Source organism: Bombus huntii, chromosome 5 (genome assembly GCF_024542735.1).
Source record: "Bombus huntii isolate Logan2020A chromosome 5, iyBomHunt1.1, whole genome shotgun sequence".
In the NCBI taxonomy this organism is placed as follows: Eukaryota; Metazoa; Arthropoda; class Insecta; order Hymenoptera; family Apidae; genus Bombus; species Bombus huntii.
Genome location: NC_066242.1, coordinates 13,585,289 through 13,610,766, shown reverse-complemented (window position 1 = coordinate 13,610,766; position 25,478 = coordinate 13,585,289). Strand labels below are relative to the sequence as shown.

Here is a 25,478-nt window from a genome sequence, read left to right as displayed (position 1 = left end):
TTGAGATTAATGTTATAAATATTAGTTGCAACAACAAGATACCAGAAACCTACTCAAAAAATGATAAGATATAATTATTGAATTTTTCTAAACAGCACTACACATGAAACGAGTTACTATGGATTACGTCGCTTAAGATTTCGACAGCGTCAGCTGTTCTGCAATAATACTGAACAACGAAATACAGTATCTAGCAGAAACTATACTTCCATAACAAAAACAACACAATATTTCTATGAATATAGTGGACGCTGCATTCTGTACGCTTCGTATCGTAGCTAACATTCGACTGGGCGATGAAACTTTATAAAAAAGCATTTCAACTGTGAATCAAAACAATTGCGCTTCATGTAGTGTACATATTGCATGACAGATCCACTGTCAATAAAACGCGCGACAATAGACACCAAACGTTTTGAAATGAAACAGAGAACTCTCTATGGGGAAAAAATAAGTGACTATAATTACGTAAATAGTATATCTCAGTTTAAGTATAATAGCGGAAATAAAAGTTTTAGAATGTAGATTGTAATATATTGAAATTTCGATGAATGGTTCACATGGCATGTGAATAAATAAAATACTATATTAGGAGAATTCTGCCATTTCATTAAATATGTATATAATGGATCAAAAGTATCGGAAGAATATATGGCTTTACGTTCTATAATTTATAACATATTCCCGAAACCGCAAATAGCAAAAACAGGTATTTACATTTCAATAAAATATTGTGCATATTTCACCAATAGTTAATATTACAAACATACAATAACGTAAATATAGTCAGCTGTATGTGTTACACGTCATACTTCAGTATACATTCATTCTTTGCAAAAACCCGCTGTGCTCTGGGAACAGCAATAATTTTGTAATATTGAATATAGAATTGGCGTAATTTAACACGTACCATAGCACATAGACCACCAGTGACCCATTACATGTATTACTGGGTAACTTTAGTACCAATTTAATCATGTACTAAAACAAGAAATATTCAGAAGCGTCTTATTAATACGAACGACATTAATTGCATTCGTATAATTAATAATACTTGAATACTAATACCCGATCCTTACTAGTAATAACAAATAATCTAAAATTCAATCAACAAAAAATTTTGTTTTTCAAAGCTGTTCACATTCGGAAATCACTATGACCAATGCATGCAAAGAAATACATTACCATCCGAAGAAACTTTATATCGCGAAATTCGTTTTTCAAGAAAAAATACACAACCTTACAGTAGCTGTCAAACAGGCGACAACTGTCCGCAGAGAAACATAATTATACCGTGTAGCAGCAAATCGATTTGTAAGGGAAGACTTAATCGCACACACGAGGGGAGAATAAAATTATGGTAAATTCTATGGCTGGCGTTTTCATAAAAATTTCTCCCTACCGACGACACTGTAACCAACACGTGTACCAATCTCCTACGACTGGTGTTCGTGGTAAAAGTATAATAACCCGGCGTATATTGCCTAGCCGAGGAGAATAACGGGGAATTCAAGGTGTTACGTGCACCGCGCAATCCATATTTATCTTATGTATCTCGATTATAATAAGCGTCTACGAGGGCAACGAAAAACTCGAGGAAAATATTTTTCGACCGACCAGCAACAGCCGATCTCTCAGTCGTATTTTGACTGAAATGGACTTCTACGAGACTATCATTATCAGATACTATCGCTCGCTTTTGATCTTTGTTGGTCGTATTTTTCGTATGGCCGATATAAACTAGACTTATTAATTTCTTTACTAATTAGAAAATCTTTATTTTCCACGAATTTGTTAAGCAAAAGAGCAAGATCGATCTATCGAAAAGCTACCTCCTCACCGACATCGATTGAAATACGTGAAATTTGTCGTCAAGATCATTATTATGAATAATTTTTCCCATACGTGTAATGGACACCTATATTTTCGATTTCTTTTTTCGCGTAGAATCACCCCCTTTCCGCTTGTACCACCAGTTACCAACCACCCTGTATATAAAGGTATGTTCGGTAGATATCGCATAAAGTGTACTATCGATGTGTTATCTTCCTATAAATTTTAACGGGGCGTGTTAATATCTATCTATTAATATCCAATATCTATCTAATATCTATATCAATGTATATGATAATAAGAATTCCAGCCCACGTAACCGGGTCGCTTAGAGTCTGTATAAATGGGCGATTTAAATCGTTAAGTAAAAAGTGGCGTTAAAAAACAGAGAAATGTCGAGTTGTCCTCATATGGTGTGTGCCCCATCAGTAAAATTGTCTAATGTACAATTTTGTGTAAAATATAGAGAGAAGATGCATATATGATACCAAACATACTTTAGTGTAGCTCGAGAACTAAAATAGGGCACCCATTCTATATATAGAGAAAAGCTGTTCAAACTTGATGACATATTTCAAGCTTATCGAAATGCAAGGCGATGGCTTTTCGATAGGTTCATCAAGAACAATTTAATGAATTCCTTGTTTTTCGGATTCAAACATTCAGCTACTGTGGATACTGGTATTCGGCTCCAGTGAAGAGCCAAAAGTCGTTGCTATTCCTTATACATAGACATACACTATAGGACGTATATAGAAAATACCTAACGAAATGTACACGATGGTAAGCCACTTTATAAAAAGAAACTTAACATAAATTTAAAAAACTTGAAAATATCTTGACATCAATTAAGTTACCAACAGCTAATTAAATGAAAACAATTTTCATTAAAGATGATACAAATTGGATTCTCCTACTTCGTATTTATATATTCTATACAAGAATAACCAAGGGGAAATTGAATGTGATCGTTCATCCAGCGAAATGATCTTCACGCTATCGTGAATTGTCGTAAACAGAATAGTGAAGTATAGTTGTAGCAGCTCGATACCGTGGACTAATTAAACCGAGGATATTGCGTAACTGTAATTACGTCCTAATTGTACGCGTTCTACACTGATACCGTACGATTTTGTCACGCACCGTGTTGTATTTCGTAACCACAATGCTTGTTGCGTTCGTAGTACGCGATTATCGTGTGTACTGTGCGTGTTCTACGAGATGCGCGGATTCACACTACCGGAAGAAGACATTGTTACTTTGTTACGGGGATTCGCTATCACTGTTTTAATTGACACCAATTAAACGTCTGATGGTATGAAACCGGTATTATCGTTTTCATCGTTGCACTTGTATCTCGATAATGCGACAGTATCGAGGACTGTCTAGCGCCAACGAAAATTTGCAACTGATAAAAATTTGCATATTATAAAGAAAAGATTCAATCTGGTTTCTTTCAGTGAATGAACATTTTTTCAAGATTTTATATGTGCAGTTTCTTTTACAGCAAATGAGGTCATAAAGTTTACGTATTTTTTACAACACAGAAAGGACGTGATTTGCATACTTTTAAAGTTCATGCACGCGCTGCTGCCGGAAGTGAACTATCTGTACTATCATCGATTGGTTAATAAGGCGACACGAAGTATTCTCGTATAACGAAGTTAGAAAAACCTATCTCCAAAGATAGCTATAACAATTTCAACAAATAACAAAAGTTTTGTTTGTCTATACGTATTTGAATTTGGAGGCTGATTAACAAAAATTGCATTCAATATTCATACAATTTTTTAATTACAAAGAACAGTAAATTTTTCATTTCGATAATTGGGAAATTATAATAAAATTGATTTGTATAATTAAAAAGTATTGTAGTTAATGTAAAGAAAGTATAGAAGATATCATGCCTGGAAATTGCATTAATCTTAGCGAAATGTTATTTCTGATCCGTTTCATTGAAGTGCGATTGATAGCTGCAATCCAGTTCGTTTATTCGGTTGATGAAACATTGTAAACTGATTTCGCTGTGCAAATGCTGCGTTTACACGTACCTATATATTTTTTTTCTTTTTTTATTCATGCTTCGTGTCGCACCTCTCACGGTGTTCAAATTTGATCAATTGTACTGTAATCGAATTGTTCATATAACATAGTATTTTTTTTTTAACAACTCCATAAAAATAGAATTTTTATGAAACTTTCTTCTTCGTGCAGTTCTTTTCACAATTGGTTTGAATAACTAATATATTTACACAAATTTTACGAGGCAATTTCCAATTTTAAACATTTAACAAGTAATAATTTCTTTTTTTACTTTATAAACCATAAATATAGGTAACCATATAAACTACGTGATATTATGTCCTTACTTTATAGGTATTATGCATCATTATACAGAGTGAGCGAATAAAGAGTATTATCTAAAATAACTGGTTACCTGCTGGTTTTATCGAGAGAACGTTTTAAACAAATTATGTTACATTTCAAGGGAATCATCGGATGGATGCAATTTTATTCTTGTACATCTTATATTTTCTTAGGTATCAAGGTGACCTTTCGCTTTTTAAAATGGTATTTTATATTTTTTATAGCATTAGTCGATCCAGCCAGATATTCTCTACAAAAAGGTCTCAGAAAATATAAAATAATAGAAAATATAATTGCATCCATTCGACGAGTCCCTCGAAGTGCAATATAATTCATTCAAGACGTTTTTCGATAAAACCAATAGGTAACGAGCTATTTTAGATTTCAGACAGTACTTTTTATTGGCTCATCCTGTATATGTATATGTAACGTGAATGTATATATTTTGTGACACAGTTTCTTTAACGACTTTTAAAAACTTTAGACTTTCAGCCTGTACTCGACATGATAATGGAAACCAAATGGTAATCTTGTTCGCTTATGCATATATATATATAACACGAACAAAAGTATTGGCATACTCTTTAAAACAGAATAACTTTTTTAAAATTGGACCAAACGGTTGCAATTTTTTTTTTTTTTTAGAAGTTAGAAGGATTAGTTTATTGAATGACGTGTAAAAAAAGTTTTGAACAAATTGAAATTGATCGGAATTGCGAGAAAAAAAAACAGTGAAGGTCTTTTACAACATTTTTATCTGAGCCTGAAATGAAAATTTAAAAAGTACACTTTATACATTTATGTTAATTGTATACATGATGAAAATTTCGTCGAAATCGGTGTATGCAGAAACAAGCAACAGGCATCGAAAGATGAATAAAAATGTAAATTTATTACAGTTATAGATCGAAAGTCGCAAAAAACTGCGATTTTTATCATTTTTAACCGTTTGTAGCTTACAGCAACATTTATCGATTTTAATATAATTTGAAACTAACATAAATCCTCAAAGCGTGCTTTTCATTACAGGCTCAAATAAAAACGCTGTAAAAGGTGACCTTTACTGTTTTTTCGCGATTCCGATCAATTTCAATTTGTTCAAAACTTTGTTACGAGTCATTTGCTAAACTAATACTTCTAACTCCGGGGGAAAAAAGATTCGAGTCGTTTGATCCAATTTTAGAAAAGTTACTCTGTTTTAAAAAGCGCTGGAATACTTTCGTTCGTGACTGTATGTATACAGTATATTGCATGCAATTACAATAACCGAGCTACGTTATAAACGGGATGAATAATTTGTAATATACTGTTGTGGATGAAAGTGGGGCACATAATTCGTTTATCGCTGAAATAACTGTATTAACTTTCTTTGAGTTTCGACTGTAAGTTACATGCTGCTATAATTACACATTGTAAATGTGACTCCAAAACAAACGAAAGTTATTATCTTTATATCACATTTCGTATTATAAATCCCGTTGCACATACGTGTATTCCGCAGTTCTTATAGAATAGAATAATGTTTCTGTAAAATTGAATTCTTATTCAGGAAGAGCTATCAAAAAGTATCGATGATCGATAAATCAAACGATACGACTGATCGTGACAGTCATTTCCACACAATCACGGGTCAGTGCGCAGCATTCATAATGTTTAATCGTGAATACAGAATTATCATGTCCATCTCACTTGCTTTTGTCGTTCGCATTAATATTCATTTAAGAGTCTTTTATAAACGAAATTAATACAAATAGCCAGTCGTTCTTGCACGATGCAATTATCGTAAAACGAATACGTATATTTCATACTGTAACATTAATGATGAAACAGACTTTTCGTGTAGTCACGTGTATTACAACCATTAATCAATTTAATCCTATAATTTTCCTCTTGTAATCGTTCCTGCTGCTCGGATTTCAATTAATTGATGCTGATATAATAAACTTTACATTGTTGAATTTAAATACAAAGTAAGAAACAAGATAATAGTTTTGACACCTTCTTGGAGTGGAATTTAATAAAGACTAGAGCAGTCTACGTGTTAGATGCACCAACTATGAGCGTTAAAAGTCGACTAAGGATTAGAGTACGCTCACTTAATTACGTATCTCTCTGGCCAACAACACAACGGCACTATAGGAACGTCATTCCATTAAACGAGAGAAATTAAATAAAACTTCCATGATTTTTCAGCCTTGAGCCTTTCTAGTAAGTAGGCTAGAGACAGAAAGTTTAGGAAATATTTTTTCGTTTACATAGTTACGGTTGAAATTCTGTTATGAACGTTGGCAATAGCAGGCTATATTATTAAATAAACAACTGAGAAATTACAAGCCAAAAGTGAAAAACTGTAGGAAACGTGTTAAGCTTCATTTGTTATCTCGTGTAAATTCCGAGATGCGATGAACTTTTTCGGAACTCACTGTTTCATTCTAAAATCGAAGATATGATGTTCCAATTACCAACTCCTTTCGCACGTATGGCTTTTTATTTTTCTTTTTCTCTTTAGAAACTTCAACTGTTAAATTAGCCTTGTATTTCGTGTCTGCGTTTGATATACATATATGTTAATATACGCAATTTAGAAATTTATACGTAATATAGTTATTTAACAAATCTGTTACATTTCATAAAGTGTAATTAGCAAAATTAACCTGAACCTGTTCATATTTAGTCAGAAGAAGTATGTACTTCATTAAAGTAAAACGGACGTATAGTCGGGGAAAGGGAATGTAGAGTATAAAATCTTACGTTAGGCGAACATTATGCCATTTGTGCTAGAACTTTGGCAAGAATGGGACCAAGTGTAAGTACTGCGTAAGGGCTTCTATGTCTTGCTGTTCACACCATTTACCATCACCCTTATTTCTTCTTCACGATAGAGAAGAAGATTCTGTATACAGTTGTCATCAACCGTACTTCCACAGGGTTAAATATGCTGCGGTCCCGAATTTTTATATTTCAATCACGCTCTTGTTTCAACCAGCAACAAAATTTTTAACATTGTGAAATGAAATTTCACACACGTGCATAAAAGAAATTCGTTGACAATAAAAAGACACGATTGGTTCTAAAATGATCCAAAGAACGCAACAGTGTTAAATAAGACAGGCGTGTTGAAGTCACACAACTTTAATCGATCAATTATTTACGTTAAGCGAAATTGACACCGTTTTCTTTCTGTTTCAACTTCGTGTTTCACTTTAGTCAGATTTCTGATCTTCGAAATATCGTTAAATAAAAAAGCTTAAAGTTCCGACTGTTACGTTATCGTTATTCTTGTCGTATTCCTGCACCTCACGCTCGTACATCGCCACTGACCTATCGCAAACATGCTACCTATCTATTGGTCACTGACAAACATGGAATCTGCATATTTTTACTATCCCTACTTTTACTACGATTTCCACAGAAAAATGTCGGTCAATGGGTTAACTGTCATTCATTAATCTGTACGGTCAAATGCTGCGATTTAAAATGTCATAACGAAATGAAATAAAAAGGGAGGTAAAGAGAATTTTTTAAGACACGTGATCCAAACCAGAATCGAGGTAATTATTATGAAGATTTGGTATCCTTTATATTATCTGTAAGATGACAATTGCTTTTCATATATCGTCCACTCAAAAAATGTTCGACGTTTTCACATACAGCTAACTTATTACGTTTCTAAGATACATAGCCTTAAGAGACAATAATTTCACGTAAATGATCCATGTTTGAACTATTTGTTGTTAATGACGTAAGTTAGTATCGCATTCGAATTACTGTGCGTATTCATATGGTTTGTACATTCGAGTGTTTTATGCAACTGCAATATTACAACACGACAGAGCGAAGACTAACGAGACATTGACGCTTCGTAAATTCTAGTTCATTAATTCCGTAACGTCACTATCTCACGCTCCAACATTCGAGTACCTCATTTATTCCGCAATACATCATTCCATGTTCCCCTTCAGCATAATCTGTTTCATTTCACAAAACTTTAGCATCTCATTTATTCGTATTCGCTAAATTTCAATGCTTTATCGCTCTCTGAATTCATGTACGCACGAACATAAATTTTCTGTTTTCAATTTCATCCTGATTTATGACATTCTTTCGTTATGATTTTGTAAATGTTGCGATTGCACTCTTGCTGTTTTCCAGCATAGACGCCGTCACCTTGATAACATCAGCGTAAACGTAGTATTATTCTGTAATGAAATCTACAGAACCGTTATTCCACTTGAAGGAGAATACTTTCTTCCATCAAAAGTACTTTTATCCAATTTTGCTTTGCATGTTATTTTGATCGTGACGATATATTTCGCTGCCATCGACTGGATTTTGCATGCAATTCTCGCGTAAATATGAAAAATTTGATCGATCATAAATATCGACAAATTAATGATATCTCCTGGGACTATTTCAAGCATAGATTCAAACGGCTGTCCAACGACGCCTCAGGCAGTTTCTCGAGTAAAGACATCTTGGTAAATTGGAACTGCAGATTTTATGAGCGGCTAGTCCGTTGCGTCGAATATTACGTACGAGCCATGGGATTAGATTGGGATACTTTCTGCGAGCGTATGGAAAATTTGCTGTTCAATACTAATATCATCGTTTAATTCATGTTGTACATTCGTGCAGCAAATGTGCGAGAGTTATGGTTTGAGAGTTTAAATTATTTCTCTCGATATTCATGCTAGTGATCTAACTTTATCGCATAAGTTTCATGCAAATCCTTCTACCTCTCTTTTATAAAATTTTCACTTCGCCTTCAATAATTTGTATGAACACATTGTGATCATTATATCATCATAAAGGACTTCTGTATAACTTTTCCAAATAAACGAACAATTTCGATATAGCACGACTTCCATTTGATTCCAGGAGAAATACGCGCGTTGCTGATTAACGATTGAACGATGAAGCGCAATCAACAAACTTTGCAGTTTATATGCAGAGATATTTGCGTTTCGCGTTGCTGATTCATGCACAGAGTACTGCGGATGTAACAATTCAAACAACGGTTGCGCAACTGTTAACGGCGACGTGTATAATATGCAGCAGAATGCTTAAGATGCGCTCGATGTTCGCGCCTTTTTGACAAATTAACGCCAGTGAAAAGCGAGAACGAACTTGTCATTTCGGCGATTCACGTCTCCGCGTACCCAGTCATGGTGCTTTTGCATATCTATTCGCCGGTTGGTGGACACGAACGGAGAAAACTCGTATCTCTCTCCTTATCAGACGTAAATATATTCGTCCTCTCTCTCTTTTTATCTCTTCCTTTTTCTTTCCCTCGCCATTGTGAAATGTTGCACTCAATTTGTCACCTTCTTATACCCCATGTATCATTCACGTTTTCAAAGCACGTTTTGTCGTGTTCCTCAACCGCTGTCGTAATGACGATACAGTTGCGGAAATTATAACGGGACAGATATAATTTATATCTTTTTCTTCTATCGATAATTTTTTTTAGTACTTGTGAAATAATTGTTAGTACTTTTTCACAATTTGGGAAAATTGTTTTCATGGAAATGCAATTAACGGAATTATTCACATATAAATGAAAGGATCCAATCCGAAGTTCGTAGTCAGACGCTTATTCTACTGCATGAGTTTAACGCTAAGGCGATTCTTACCTAATCATAAATAATTTTAAGTATATCGCGTCAAACGTGATATAATAAAATTATAAATACGAAATACAAGAATCGTCGAAACAGTCCGACCCTTGTTTGAAGACTTCCGCAAATGATTTTATCAATTCCAACCTAGAAAGGTGCGTGCGATAAAAATGTGGAACCCGGCAGAATTCAATTAGTTTTTGTTAAACAAACAGCACAGCTTCAGTAACTTAAAAACAATCGATTCGTCCGATTCATTTACGGTATTTACGAGAATATACGTTCGTCTCTCGGTACCGTTTAAACAGCGCTTTTATTTGAGTGTACACGTTCGAAATAATAAATGATTGCACCGAGCGTAAATGTATCGAGCCGACAATTTTGCAGGTATTACGAAAGCTGGTACATGGCGCCGGCGCGAACGCAAAAACTCCCGGTGCTGCTGTTGCAGAAATGTATGGAGCCTAGCCGTTTATCAATCGCTAATCTTATCACCGCATCGCTGCAAATCTTTGCCACGGTAAAATTCGTTACCAACCCGTTATAAATCTGACCCGTATCTCAAAAGGGAGACCGTGCTGGATCTATCTCGCGTGCCTATTTTCTCTTTTGATCAACAAACGATCTATGAACGAAATCGAACACGATCTTCCGCGACTCAATGAAAATTTTACGCTACTTTTAGTTTTAAAAGATAGGAAGACATTCCAAGTTCCTTCAATGAAATAATTGCAACAAAAAAAAAAAAAAAAAAAAAAAAAAGAAGGGAAAGTAACGAAAATCTCAACTCATACGAACATATGCGACAATGGGTCCAAAGTCGATCCAGTTCGGATTCTACGGTACCGCATTATTGATCTGGCAATATTTTCTATTCAAGATCGTTCAAACGTCGATATCTTACTTCTGTGAAACACTGACACGGTCATCCAGAATAGGAGTCGACGTTAAATCGGAAATTGCAACAGTCACTCGTAGCGAATGATTTACCGGATGTCAGATATCTTTTGCGTTACAGTCGGCTAAATTAAGTTTCACTTTAATAAACGCATTCGCCGGCATCGTCCGTTATGTACCTCCGTCTACTTGTCCATGGATATAAAATTCAGTAGAGAAAGAGTGGAAGAAACAGAAAAATAATTTGTTGGAGAACAAGCTACGCTATTTGCCTATGATTCATAGTATTTCTTTTATCATTTTACCTATAACATTTTAATACGATATTTATGTCTTTCGCTCGAATTTAGAAACATCATATTATATCGAGATATTTTCATTTAATAAATCAATGATTGCAGAAGATACAAAAAAAAAGATCGTATAATGGCAACATTTTGGTCAGCACTCCAATCTGCCACTTGCCGATACAAGAGGAAAACCGTTGGTACAGTATTTACTTTCCCAACCCTTCTTTCATACGTGTAGCTTGAACGAATGTGAGTTCCTTTTTCAGCGTTCGCTTTTACGATTAAAAGTAATTTGAGGTACAATTTCTAGAGAGATAAAATAATATTATCTGACTTAATTACTGATGCGTAAGATAAAACGAACGAAAAGGAAAAGAGAAAATTGAAAATCGAAATGGCCGAATAAAATGTTTTCACTGATATTAACTGACATCGTATCGTAATTCATAATCACTTTCAGTGGTAATTAGATGCTCGTGAAAAGAAATTTATTAAGAAGAAACGAGCAATTTTGTCAACGAATTTATTAATTTAAGTCGGAATTAATTAAATCTCATTAGACGAAAATTAATTTATTAAACAAAGAACACGTATCTCGTGGCTCTTCGAGCTGCTGGAGCACGTTAAACGCCATTAGATCGTGCTAAGGAATGTTAACGAAATAAACATTTTAGAGATGTACGCAGATGGAATCATTGATTTTCATTCATATAGATAAAAGGAATAAAAGGAATTTTTAGAAAATTAACATTTATCGTTTGTTTAAATTATTAATTATAGATAATGTAGACACTCCATTCCCCTTCGCGCGAAAAGCAAATGACACAAGAGACAATTGAACAAAATATAAATTAAATCATTATCACTGCAATGACTGCGCACTGTGTTCTATCATAATTCCAGTTTTTTCAACAATTGAGAGAAACGTCGGGCGTGCGACAAACAAATGGAAATTAATTCCGTTGAACACATTGTTAATTAAAAATGGTTCGCTTATAAATTGTACTCGAGTTTACAATGGTTGCACATTGATTTAATTATATGTCCTTAATATCGCAAATTAATTACGAGGGTACGTTAGATTGAAGCTTCGTTCATACGTTCTTTAGTACTCGATATAAGCTGTCGAAAATCTAGCAACCACAAACAACAAACAAAGGCTTAATTTTCACAACTGTCATTTCAAACAGCGAAATTTCACTACCACAAGCATATAGCGATGAAACATAGCATGTGAAATCGTTTCATCGTTCATCGTCGCCATCTCTATGCTTTATCTTATGTCTGCGACTACTACGATAGAACGAGAACTTTTTTCATATCCTGAGGAATGAAACGAATGAGCTCGCTAGATAATTTGCCAGATTCTTTCGCGAAGCAACGCCGAGGCGTGGCATATTAAATTTTGAAGCGACGTAAGTTACACAACAGCACGATGATCGCAATGGCGCCTTGTAGTTTCATCTCGAGCTACGAAATGCAAAGTGAATATACAATGCCAAACCTATTTATCTCTTCAACTTATGTACAGATATTTTAATACTTTTTTTTACGACATTTTAATTAAATTTTAATTTAATTTTAATTTCGCGAGAAAATATTTCGACCATAATTTTATTGGATCAGTTGAAAATTTATCGAGCACCAGGTAAATCGCAAGATATGAACAGCGCGTATAGTTCGGTCGTAGCAATCGAGTTATTAATGGTGTTACGCGGGTTTAATTTATCCACGATATGGAAAGGAAGTGCGCGAGCGCAGATGCGTTTCGAATCTAATTATCTCCTAAAGTTGTGCGCTTTATAATACCATGTTAAATAGTTTATGATCGTATATGCGTATGTGAATATGAATGGCTTATCGAGCCGTTATCGATAATTCGCGGATAGCACGAAACAAGAAGTATTCTCTAACAAAGGTGAATTAAATGAGATTTCAATAGCAAAAGACAATAAGCTCTTTACTATTTAGTTTCGTCTCAATTTAGCGAATGAATTTCTCAGCCTGTTTGATTCCACATTTTCTTATGGCATTCGCCGATCGAAAAAAAGGCGTACAAACAATTAATACCTGTATAAGTCTATACCTGTTTGTCTCTTATACCTATACGCGTTTTCTTTAATCCCCTGTGCATTTTACCACAGCTTGTCGAAAGTTATCGAAAGCATAAAATATTAACCACTTACCTGAGGATAGTCTCCATCCTTCATCTGATAATCGAACACGTAGAAGTAGGTTTTAGGCAGCGGTTCCTTCTCGCTTTCCGGAATCGGTGCGATATGAGGATTATTCGGTTTCTTCGTGTGTCTTAGAGTAAATAGGTCGCCAGTTTGCACTAATGGCGCCACGAACTGAGCGTCGCTTAGTGCTTGGACACAGGCGTCCTTCGTATTCACTGGATGCTGCACCGTACGTTCCCAATCGGTGTATTCATTCACCACCTGATTCATCAACCAATAGTAATAATATGAAAAAGGATGTAAAATTAGAACGCCGTTGATTTCAAAGTTAATACATTAGTATTCTATTGCATTTGCGGCACAGCAACATTTCAAATTATAATCGCAGTCAAAAAGATATCTTCTATGTAAAAGCTAAACACAATTGGGAAGCCCTCTCCTTGCATTTCGTTTATAATATACAAAAATTACCAACGACTTTTATGAATGGTAAAAAAATGCAGTATCGTATTCGAAAGCCTTTGCGAAACGCATTCTACATTTGTTGCTGAATAGTATTCTTTTCTTTTTTTGTTACAGCAGTGCAACGCGATGTTTTTCGGAGGAAACCCAATCCTTTTTGTTATTTTCACAAATATCACAAATTCAGCTGGACCAGTTTAGAAACGCTTCTATAGTAACAGAAACATTTCCCTTCAACATGTATTATTTTTCCATATTGGAACCATATTTTGCATCGTATAATTTTCAACGTGTTGATTCGTTCGACGATTGAATTTACAAAAATTTGGCTTGAAACGTGAAATAGACTAAAAAGAGATCAAATTTTTCAACAAAGATATTTACCATCAATATTTTCACAAAACCATAAATATAGCGACGTGCTGGAATTTTCCACGCTAAAATTTGTCTCGAGCCCTCACATCGCTCGATACGGAATTTCGTCGCACAGTTAGCACACCACCCGTAAGTGGATAACGATTTATGATTACGAATAATCAGACAAGTGTACGCGATATACTTTTTGGACAGGGCTGGATGGTAGTTTCGCCACGAATGTGCAACGAATTATTCCCAGAGAGCGCTATGAAAATACACGCGAAATGGCCGTGAAATAATCTTCGGAATCGTTGGCTTATCGGAATATATGAAAAATGAACGATCACGAACCGTTAAACGCTTAATCGCGTATGCAAAATTGTTACGACCTTGTCTATAGGTCTTTTTATCCTTACTTTTTTATCACTGAATTTGAAGTGTAATTATAATAATAGGACGATTAATGAATAAGTCGATTATCATGCGATTAGAAGAAAAAATACCTTTAAGTAATTTAGGCGAGTACGAATTTCAAATAAACCATTATAATTGTAGAAAACAGGAGATAAATACAAGCCAGATTTCTCAATTTTTAAAAGCGATTTTAAAATTCAATCAAGAAAAACGAATTTATTCTTCTACCATGTAATCTTGAATTGATTTATCACAGTCGGTTTAATTATTAAAATCCACGTACCGTGTAAAATATTTCCGTGAGGTGATACACGTACGCGTTCCTCACGTATGTCCTAATGATCCTGTCTCTCCTCTCACCCTCGAACCCTTGTTGTACGTCCTTCTCCGCGAATTTCCATAGTGCTTCGCTGGTAGTTACGCCAAATAACAAATCGTATTTGTTATTACTCGTGATCGGAGCACCGTGTTCGGCTTTCTTCGGCAGCGGCCTGCAACAAAATGAATTTATGTACCTTCTATGTACCTCTTTTATCTTTTCCTTCGTTGTGTTTAGTTACGTGTGTTAACATTTATGTGTTTTAGCGACGTCATTTTTAATAACATTACGATCCGACGTAAAGAGTTCCGTTCATCGTTACGTCCAACGTTCGCAAAAAGGAAAAAAATTGCACCGAACGCCTTGCGACACTGTTCCAACTGTTAGACATCGAATATGCTAATGGACTTTGTAGTACTAGCCTGGGTCATTTACAATCGCGTTAATGAATCGTACTCTAATGTCTACGGTGAACTTAGCTGGTTTCACATCTGCTTTACATTTAATGAAGGGGGACGTTGATAAAATTCTGAGATGAAAAACGAAGACGTTCGTCCCTCTCATAATTGAAATATATTATCGGTACTCTGGTACAAGTTCTTCCAGAAGTTGGTCAAGTAAAAAATGATAAGATGTTCATTATTAATTAATATCCATTAAAAAATTTTGAGAATGTTGGTAAAACGGGGAAAAATATTGTAATTTTATAATAATGTAAAATCTTTGCAAATATGTTATTTTTTTGCTTTCAAAAGAGAATAATTGTTTCCTACCCGAATCCTTGGAACTCCGGACCCATGTAGGACAGCAAATCTTTTTGAAAGTCTGCCTTGATGACTACACCGTCCACGCTGGGTCCAAATGCACTCAAAAATGTCGGTGGTTGAATATCAACCAGCATCAGCTCTTCTAGGCTTCGGTCTCGGAGACAGTCAACAATTAGTTCGTTGTCTTTGAGCAGATCCTCGGGGATCGAGCAATTAACTGCCCTGGCAAGTCTCAAAGCGTAAGAAACAGGATCGTCCACAACTGCCCACGACGACAAAGCGCTGCCTGATAATAGGATAGCTCTCTTGAATAAACCTATATACAGAAATTTAATATGTTCGTTTAATGGTGCTGCAGTATATAAGAAACTATTATATAATACAAAAACCATTCGAGAAATTGAATACAAATTTTTGATAAGATAAAAAAATGTATTATTATTATTTTTTAACGCTTATTCAACCCTTTAATATCTTTTAACGTAATTACTATTCAATGACAATCTTTGACGTCTCGATAAATTCTATGGATGTCTTTTTATAGAGAAAAATTTCTTTTAGCTCCATTTGGAAGTGGAGCATATCTTTTCTTTGCGTCTCCTGTTTTTAGCATCTCTGTGAGAGAAATATTGAAAATAATCGAAGGAATGGCGCTTTCCCCAGACGATCGTATATATATTAAACGAGCACATTCTAACCACGGCTACGGGAAAGAAAATTCTAGAAAAAGAGAACATTTTCGAAGAGAAGCTCGTTTCTGCTTTTTCTTCTACCATGAAAAACAACGGGGCAACATTTCTCTTGCCGTCTACCCTTTGAAAGTCTACTTTTCCAGGCGAAAAGAAATCAAGTTGTAACAAGAAATAGCCGTGAGATGCTTTGATCTTTCTTTATAGCCTGGGATATCTAGGAAACGTTTTCAAAGTGTCTATTCGAAGAGACAACTTTAATTTATCGAATCTTTCAAATTTTAGGTTAATACCTGTGGCTCTAAATTAATCCTTTTAGGAACTAATAACGTCTAGAAAAACTTCGCAATAAATGTTGCGTTGATTTACTGGAATTCGTTAATTTTCCCGAACATTGTTACACGAACAGTACATAGAAAATTAATTTAGAAAAGAACGATATCGAGGTAAAGAAACTTAGATAATGACAAAATTGCTATTATATCGTAAGGATGTAGAGCACCGATATAGGGCACGGAACTATAAATTACAACGAGCCTTTTTTGTAGACGCGCTACGGAGATCGGCGTTAAGGAGGAAACTTGTTACAGTCTGGAACAAAGGAGATGGAAATTACATCAGAAAGAACGATATCGTACGAATAACAAGCGCGTTGCGCTGGTTGTACTTATCGACGACTGTCACGTAGCAAGGATAATTGAGCTACCATTCCGTTCTCGTCTCGGTTTCGAATGCAAAAGGCTCTAGAAATTTCCGAAGAAAATACACTATTGGTAAAAGAATCGTTTATGTATAATATATTTGTGTTCCTGTAATTTGTGTAACACTAAACGAAATGGATAAATAGATGCTCTGTGTTTAAAACATTTCAATCGAGAATAGAATGCCTTTATCGCTCCGATTTCGATCTAAACGATAGCAAACGAGACGATTAGACAACCAATGTATGACTTCAGAAGAATGTAAGATTACAAACCTTCTACCCATCTACAACGATCCAATTGCAAGAACAAAGCTGTTTCGTTAACTTCTAAAGCCATTGCCTCAATTATACGCCTTCTGCTGGCCATCTTCGAGACCGACAATTTATCAAGACAGATTTATACCAGCAATTTCCGGCGGCCTGTATTCGGGAAGCCCCATCGACGTAACCGTCGGAGCAATATCGGTCGGGAATCGGCAAGGCTAAGCGAGAAATTCCAGTCTGACAGGCTGGAACGTTCGTTGGAAAAAAGACGAGATGGAAAAACGAACCCAAAGAAACACAGAGCCAGATCGTGGACGTTCCGCGGCCTCATAAAAGCAGGAAGTATTTTCCAATAGCACGTGAGAATACCCGTGACCACTGGGGAAGAAGAACGATATTTCACGCGCATAATATCGCGAGAATTTCTCCTTCCATCGTTTTCTACTTTTCAGCCTATTACGCTTTATCCCGTGTAACCATTTCTCGTTTCATCGTTGGTCGAGGAAGGACCGTTAACAGTTAATGGAACCACGTGAAAACTACTAGAACGAAGATAAAAGGGGAAACAAATGATATTGATAGCTGTATCATTTATATTCCAGCATTTTTACACTCTCTTGTAAATTGACAATCGCAAAAGTTTTTTTAGAATTTTTGCACATTGCTTCCCAGATTATTCGTTTCTATAATCTACCGTTTCTTGTCCCTTTTCCACCCTGTTTTGGCGTGGAGAGTGCTTCAGTTTCTCTGATGAAAATTATCTTATCTTCGACACTCTCCTCTTCAAGAATGATACAGGTGGTTGGCAAAGATAAGGGAAGAATTCCTCGGAGATATGTGAAGAATTAAGGATGAAAAAAACAGACGAGCGACCCGATAAGATTGTAAACCCTGGATAACTCGGTGCCAACTAACAGTCGAACCATCGAAACGTAACATTGAGCCATCAAAGATTCGTATACTCTGTTATATTCTATTCTCTTAATATGTAATTTTAGAAGATTTAGAAGAATACAAAAGTTATTCATATATTTCATATCTGTTATTCGAATTTTATAAGAGATTATTTGTAAATGTTTAGGATATAAAACTCCTTACGATATGGCGGAGAACCAAAATTTTTTACCCGCATTTCGATAGAAACGGTTATTGAAAGATTTAAGTAGTATAAGTCTGCCATGGATCAGACAACCGTGTCGCGTTACTTATATCTGGTATTCTAACAACTCGGAAACTTCTATCAAAATTATTTCTAAGTAATATAAATCGATATTAACTTTATTTCTACTTTTTTCTCTTGGGCGTGTTGAGTATTACAAACAAGAGGAGCAAGAAGCAATCGATCTTTGGAATTGCATCTTGAGAAACGTCCGAGCTTCAACGTCGATCAGAAACCAGTTCGACACACATAAGCTCGTTTCCTTCTGAATTCTTCTCGAGAGTCTCGTTAGCGGTTCGTTCCAAGATCGAAGGAATCACCGAGAAGTATTGGATTCCCCCATTGAAAAAGAAGAGGCTTCGCGACCGTCGCCGTCTCGTTATTTATGGCATAACGATTTTTCTTTACTCTTTGCGCACATTCGACCAGAACATCGTAGCTCTGGTTAATTGTTTCGGCACAATCGGCACGTGCAAACAAAATTATGAACGAGACAACGGTGTATAGAATTTAATCGAACCGAGAAAAACCGTAAGGAAGATGTAAAAATGGTTTCATGCCTTTAGTAACGTAGAATGAGAAACTGGACTTTTATCGTGTTACGTGCGAACTTCTCCAAGTTCGTTGAGATTCGTTGAGATTACTTGGCGAAAGTCACAGTCGATCGAATAAACTTCAAACTTGAGAATAAGGGAGAGAGGAACGGCGAAATTAAACGTATTCTTGGTAAGCCTGATTTTTTTATTGATCTTTCAGTTTTAGAGAGAATTTCTTCAGAATTCATTCTATATAATTCGTTTCGCCTGTGGTTGAAAACTTAGTGAGATATTAAAGACGGTTTATGAAGCGTTACATTGTGAATCAATCGTTTATTTGAATGATTTATACGCCAGAAACACGGAGCATATTGTCGACAGAGAGAAAAAGATTACTCACCACGCATGACCGTCGGGCTGATGGCGAGAAAATGAACACAGGCGGCCCCAGTCCCTTGACCCATCAGCGTCACGTTGTTGGGATCGCCGCCAAACAGAGCAATGTGCTCTTTGACCCACTGAAGCGCCGCGATCTGATCCATCAACCCATAATTCGCGACCCTCGCCTTGGTCTGAGGCGCCATGTTGGCGTTGAGAAAACCAAGCACGCCCAACCGGTAGTTCATCGTTACGATCACTTGGTCCGTGTAGCTGGCTAGTACACTGCCATCGTACGGATTTCCGCTGCCCCAGTCGTAGCTCTCCCCGTGGATATACAGCACTACCGGATGCTTTCTACTATTGTCTGCCATGCCTGTGTACAGAAACGTATCTTTTATCGTTTCCTTCCATATAAAAAAATGTGTAAAAGATATCCAAATGAGAAATAGAGATATCTCCGAGCCAGCTTAGAGATCTTCTTTTACCGGAGAATAATCTCTCCCTTTCATCTTTATTCATGCAATATACCATAGCACGCGTCGAATCCGATAACCGACATCGACGCGACGTAGCGACTAAAATATTAACAGTGTGCCGTCAGTCGATGTTTGGCAAACAATCGTCGAAGGAAAACGTTGCAGGCAACTCTGAACTCTCGTTCCGTTCAAGGTCCGTCGCAGCCTTTGTTCCCTTATCGTCGTCTCGTCTGGCTGAAGGTACAGCCCCGAGCAACGAAGGACGCAACGAAGAGTGGAGAGAATCGGAGGGTTGAAAGGGGATAGAAGTATGATGGCATTGTTCACAGCGAAGTCTGTCAGCGATTTACGGTTACGCCAGAGAAGAGAAGAGAAGAGAAAGAGAAGAGAAAGAGAAGAGAAAGAGAGAGAGAGAGAGAGAGAGAGAAAGAGAGAGACGCGACACTGGGAAAATTAACCTTGCGACAGAGAATGCTGGGCGTGACGAAACGTTCCAGCGGAAATGATGGCCCGCTAATGCTTCTTTGCTATTGTCGCGTGCTTCTGTATGACAGCTGGCCGCGCTCTAGGCACCGTGAACTGCGACATGTGTCGATTCGTACGCGGGATCGCGTGAAACGCGCTTGGCCGACAGAATGTAACGAGAAAACGCGTTGGCTAGCACAAGCGGCAGACTTTTGATTAGAGCTGGAATGTTTTACTGGAACGCGTCTCGTGATTGGATGCAAACCCGCAGGGAACTGCGGGAGTCACTCGATCGTTCTTCTATATTGCAGAAATTCGTAGTTGATTCGATATTTGTAGAGGATTGTAATTGGGATGCGAAGATCAGTAAGAAGGAAAATTGCATCTATCGTGATTTCTTTGAGACAAAATACAGTTGACAGTACGATTTAATTGTGTGGCTATTGTAAATTGTAGCAGAGCAAAATGACAGTAGTGCGAGTCAATCGTAAAGATTAGCTCCTCTAATCTCGCTCGTAACTATTCAATATTTGCGTTCATCAGCAATCACATTTTCATGCAATATGCACTGACTATTTAGCCAACGATGAAATTACCAGAATCGTGGTGGTCAATACAGCATGAACTACCAAATACCGTTTAAATTAACACGGTACATATTTCGATGTTGTATAAGCTCGACCTTTGATCGATTTTATCGAAAAGGAAGAATTCCAGTGGTTCGCCTATATCCTATCGCGGAACACCGACCCCTATTCGAGCGACAATATCAACGTCCACGAGAAACGGGCAAGGAAGGAAGCGTTAAAGAAAGCAGCACGTGAACGACCCTCGTCGAAACAAAGACCGATGTTGACCGTATGTCTGGTCCTATAGAAAAGTTGCAGCCAGGGCTAAAGAGAGGCTTGCAGAGCCGAGACGAGGCAGGGATGGTTGGCAAAAGGGATTCAAGTCTCGGTCTTCGACTCACGCTTCAGAAAATATAAAGTCTGGGACAGTTCGTCGCTCCGAGCGCTTGAATAACCGTGAAGGGCTTTAATTTTAACCCAAAGATTGCTAGTTTAATGTATTTTCATTTCCATTTTGCTCTGTTCTATAATTAATGCCAATTTATTTTATGCGAGTACCCGAGTAATTTTCTGAAATATTGATGCTGTATAATTTAAGGTATTCTAGACACGAAGATTGGCTTTTGCTACATGAATACTCGAGCGTTGAATAAATTGCCACCAGGCGAAATGAGAAACCAAGGTTGCAATTTTCATTTGGCATTCCTATTTTTAATACCTCTCCGTCACCGAGGCGAAAGATGTAAATTCACCACCCGTCAAATTTTCCGTTTCCTATGAACAAACACCAGTTATTGAACACATTACACTCTTTTCTGCCTCCCCACATTTCCTTCGGTAATATCGCGTAGCTATATTTATCTGATATTCTATAAATAGAAACGTGTATTACGTCGCAAGAGAAAAGTGAATATCTCAGTAACTTTTTTCAGCCTGTTCCAATCATACCTGGCTCCTCCGCTCCCTTCGTTTCTTCACTCCAACAAGTTCTTCCAGATACTATTTCGTTAACTTTAACCGACTTCTTCCCTCTGTTATCTTTCAGCTTTAATTATTCTTAAGACTCATTTCTAGCGACGTACTGTTATATATTACCGAAACCCGGAGCTTGAAAGCTTTTATGAAGGACCGAAGGAAAAGAACGACGACGATAAGAAAAATTAGAAAGGGTCTGCGTAATGAAATCTAGAACCCGTGGAATTGTAATCAGAAAGGCCTAACGCTTGGACCTCGCTGTAAAATTCATAATTATCGATCTCGTCCCTTTTAAACAAAGCAGATGAATTAAAAAAACATCAATCTTCCTCTACCAACCGCGATCAGTTGATTTTTAATAACTGCGATCCTTTTCTCGAACCTTTGCGATTGGTTATCTTTTTCCTCGGTCCCTTTTGACACACAATCATGTCCGAGGTTTTTTTTAATTCGAAAGCTGTCGCGTGTCGGTTTCCTCTACCGAATTCCGCCCGTTTAATGGCACGCAGTCAGCCAATAAACCGCGTCGCAATTCTCGCGAGAGCTGGCTCAAAGGGGATGACGCTCGGTTTAGCCTCGAATACCCGTGATGCACGCACAGGCTACGTCGAAAAAGCGGTCCGCGGGTGCATTGTGTTGCGGCCAGTGCAATAATGCGGTGGCCCGCGTCCAACCCCTTCTCTAGTTCCACCCTCTACTCTGTCCCAGTGAAATTAAATTGCTGGCTGCGCTTAAGTAGCGACCCCTTCACTGTTCCCAGCGCAAATCTGGTTACTCGCCTTTTCGAAGGGATTCCGGAGATTCGTAGGAATATTTTGAGCGTTAAGGGTGGATTTAAAGCCTGTTAACCCTTGAGGACCGCGTGTCGATAAAATTTGACGATGAAAAGTAAGTACGTAGCGAAGAACTAGAGAGAAGTAATATTTCTTGAAACAATTTGGTGTTTAATGGTTTCTGCAATAATTTTTGGGAGGATATATTTTTGTGATTAGCTAATTTTTTTGTATTTATAATTGATTAGTTTTGCCCTGTTCTATTTTTCACGACATTACTAAAGTTTTGTTCAAATTCAATCATAAAACCACGAAATATCCGACATTCCTAATTCAGCTGTCTGACTATCTACAGACAGATCTACTTAAAGTTGGACCACAAAACCGAAGCGCCGGAGATCTACAGAGATACACGCAGTCGCGTAAAAAGCTCGAACAACATCGAGAAACAATTCTCCACGATGTTTACTTTCATCCTATCCCGCATTGTTCACATTCTGGAGCATCGGCCCGTTTCATTTCCGGCAGATTTTCCTTCCATTACTTTCTCATCGCACTCGTACAAACTCCTTAACTCGTTTCTGCAGAACTTTTTCCTTTTCCTCGCCACATCCCCGCCGATCGTCTCCTCCCATCTCTCGTGCCGTATTTCTACCGTTTCTGAAATTATCCCAGGATCTTAATCAAGTAAGTACTTCGTTCCGAAAAGCGGAGTTGCCGAGAGGCGTTTAGCCGGGTTTTTTCGCAATAGTTGACGCACTATAAATCTCGTATAAACATCCAGTTTATTAATGCAACTTGCACATTTTTTCACATTTGTATGCACTTCAAAGTACTCTTCCGTTTGGACTTCGATTACTAAAGGAGAACTGTTGATTTCTTTACAAATCGCTGTTATCTCTTCGATATTGAATTAATTTTCTGAAGGCGACAAATTTGTGGAAATTGTTTCTGATTCGATGCGAATGAAATGTGGTCCCCCTATCCGACTATCTGTCTCCTCTAAGCCCATATCCATTAATCTCTTTCTGTTACTCTGTCAGGTCAGATAGTTAAAGAACAGTATCTTGCTGTGGGTAACCTGGCTCATTGATAACCATTACACAAGGGACCGAAGGGAAGAAAAAAGAAAAAGACGAAGGGTTTCATTGGAAGAAGAGAACCACGGGATCGTGTGGGAAGACAGAACCGAGCTTTCCTAACTGGCCTTTGTCGTCCACTGACAAAAGACAAATAACTCGCCTTTCATCTTGCCACCTACGGAACCGCAAAAAGCCATTCCGAGTTTCGCTTCATTCCGGACGCCGGACGCCGGACGTCCTCTGGATTTCGTTCTTCCTCCGCGAAAGTCCGAAAACTGGGACGAGTTAAAAGCGGTTTTCACGGGCCGCGTAGACACAGGGACAAACGAACGTGTGGGCAGGTCGTTCGAGGCCTCCAAAATACGTTCGGTTGCCTTTGAACGGCGCCATTCGAGTGACTCGTCTTACACACGCGATCCCATTCGACGTTTTCGACGGTTTCTTTCGTTCGGATTGCCTCCTGTCTTTTGTTCCACGTTTGTTAGAATCTTTGTGGAATGGTCAACTTTCATCGTTGCTTTCTTTCTTCTGGTTCTAGGCTATCGCGTGTCTTCGTTACAGAATAACCGAGCGAGAAATGAAACAAGTGAGAAATTCTTATTTTAGTGAAGCAGCATAATACAAAGACGGTGTAACACGGATAAGACATGGAAGAACGAAGATCTTAGTTTGAATTCGTCGGTATTTTCTGAGATATTTACATTTAATTTAGATTTGGCGCAGTCCTCTGTTACGTAACAAGGATAGTGCGATTATCCTTTTTCGTGGTTACGCGATCGCAGTTTAACTGCGATTAAAAAACGTCGTTTAAGTCTATTACATATTTTGGGAAAGTTTAACTTTTGATCAATTACCTTGTATTGGGTGTCGACACTTTCATTTCAGCTAAACCCTTTAATCTTCAAACATAGCTGGGCAAGACATTCTTGTTACAAAACGGTTTCTTCTTCATTCGATGGATAAACTGCCAGGAACGAGGCCCGCGGGGAACAGAGCTTGAAAGAAATATTTCCTGGTCGTAAAGAAATTTGCTAACTGAAGTAGCTCGGCAGCTTGCGAGACGGCCAGGAACGCCCAGCCATGCTTCCGATCCAACGGACTCCATCAAAAGCACCAGCTTCTTCTTCTTCTTTCGTTCTCTATCTTCCGTTCTCTAGTCGCTCTTCTTTGGCCCGGTCGCAGGCAAGTAGTGTTGCATATTTGATGAGACGTTTCACGGAGTCCTTTCAGCCGGCAAGTTCGCCGGTATTAGCATAGTAAACATGGATTTACGTTATGCCTATGCATTCGCGCGGGGATCAGGCGAACTTAGGCGTGTGCTCGCGCTGCGACTTTCGCGAACTATTCTCTGGCACGTACACGGTTGGCCTCGGTTGTCGCCGACCGGATTTCGCCTCTTCCACTTTGCTAACTTTCTTTTTATCGCTTTGCTTCATGCCTCGCTGTCGAGTTAGTTGATTTATTTTAATCTTTCTAGTTTCTCTCGTCCTTCGTTACGCGTATCTACCTCGTATTTAGAGAAATATAGATTTGATCAGTATACTAATTAACTGGATTTTGGATTTACGTTTCATTTCAATTGTTGTATCGTTGATGTATCTCTACGCAGCTAATTAATATCGAACTAATATCTCGTTGGTATTTGAACAATATCGTTGAATCGATTGCTAGGTGTTCGTGTTCTATACGCAGAACGTGATATTTTACCTAATTATAATTAATATTACAGTAGAAGCTCTGATTTTACTGCAGATAAATAAAAGTAGGCAGAACGAAACTAGGATACGTTGTAATTTGCCCAAGTTATCAAACAATAAAAGGATATAATAGCGAAAAATTCAAGAAATTTTTGCCAGAAGGGACTTGTACGAATTTTACTCGAATCTCATCAACCTCTTTTGC

The 25,478-nt window shown here is 37.3% G+C and overlaps 1 protein-coding gene across 3 annotated transcripts in view; it reads right to left on the bottom strand.

Annotated features, from left to right (window-relative positions):
- The window catches only part of LOC126865621 (neuroligin-4, X-linked), a 262,423-nt gene that overhangs the window by 84,735 nt on the left and 152,210 nt on the right, over window positions 1-25,478 (bottom strand). For all 3 annotated transcript variants that reach the window (XM_050618365.1, XM_050618366.1, XM_050618367.1), the window contains exons 5-8: window positions 19,256-19,609; window positions 15,511-15,820; window positions 14,702-14,909; window positions 13,192-13,446 (exon numbers count right to left, since the gene is read on the bottom strand). In XM_050618365.1, coding sequence (XP_050474322.1) covers window positions 13,192-13,446; window positions 14,702-14,909; window positions 15,511-15,820; window positions 19,256-19,609 — 1,127 coding nt within the window. The remainder of the gene's footprint in view (window positions 1-13,191; window positions 13,447-14,701; window positions 14,910-15,510; window positions 15,821-19,255; window positions 19,610-25,478) is intronic.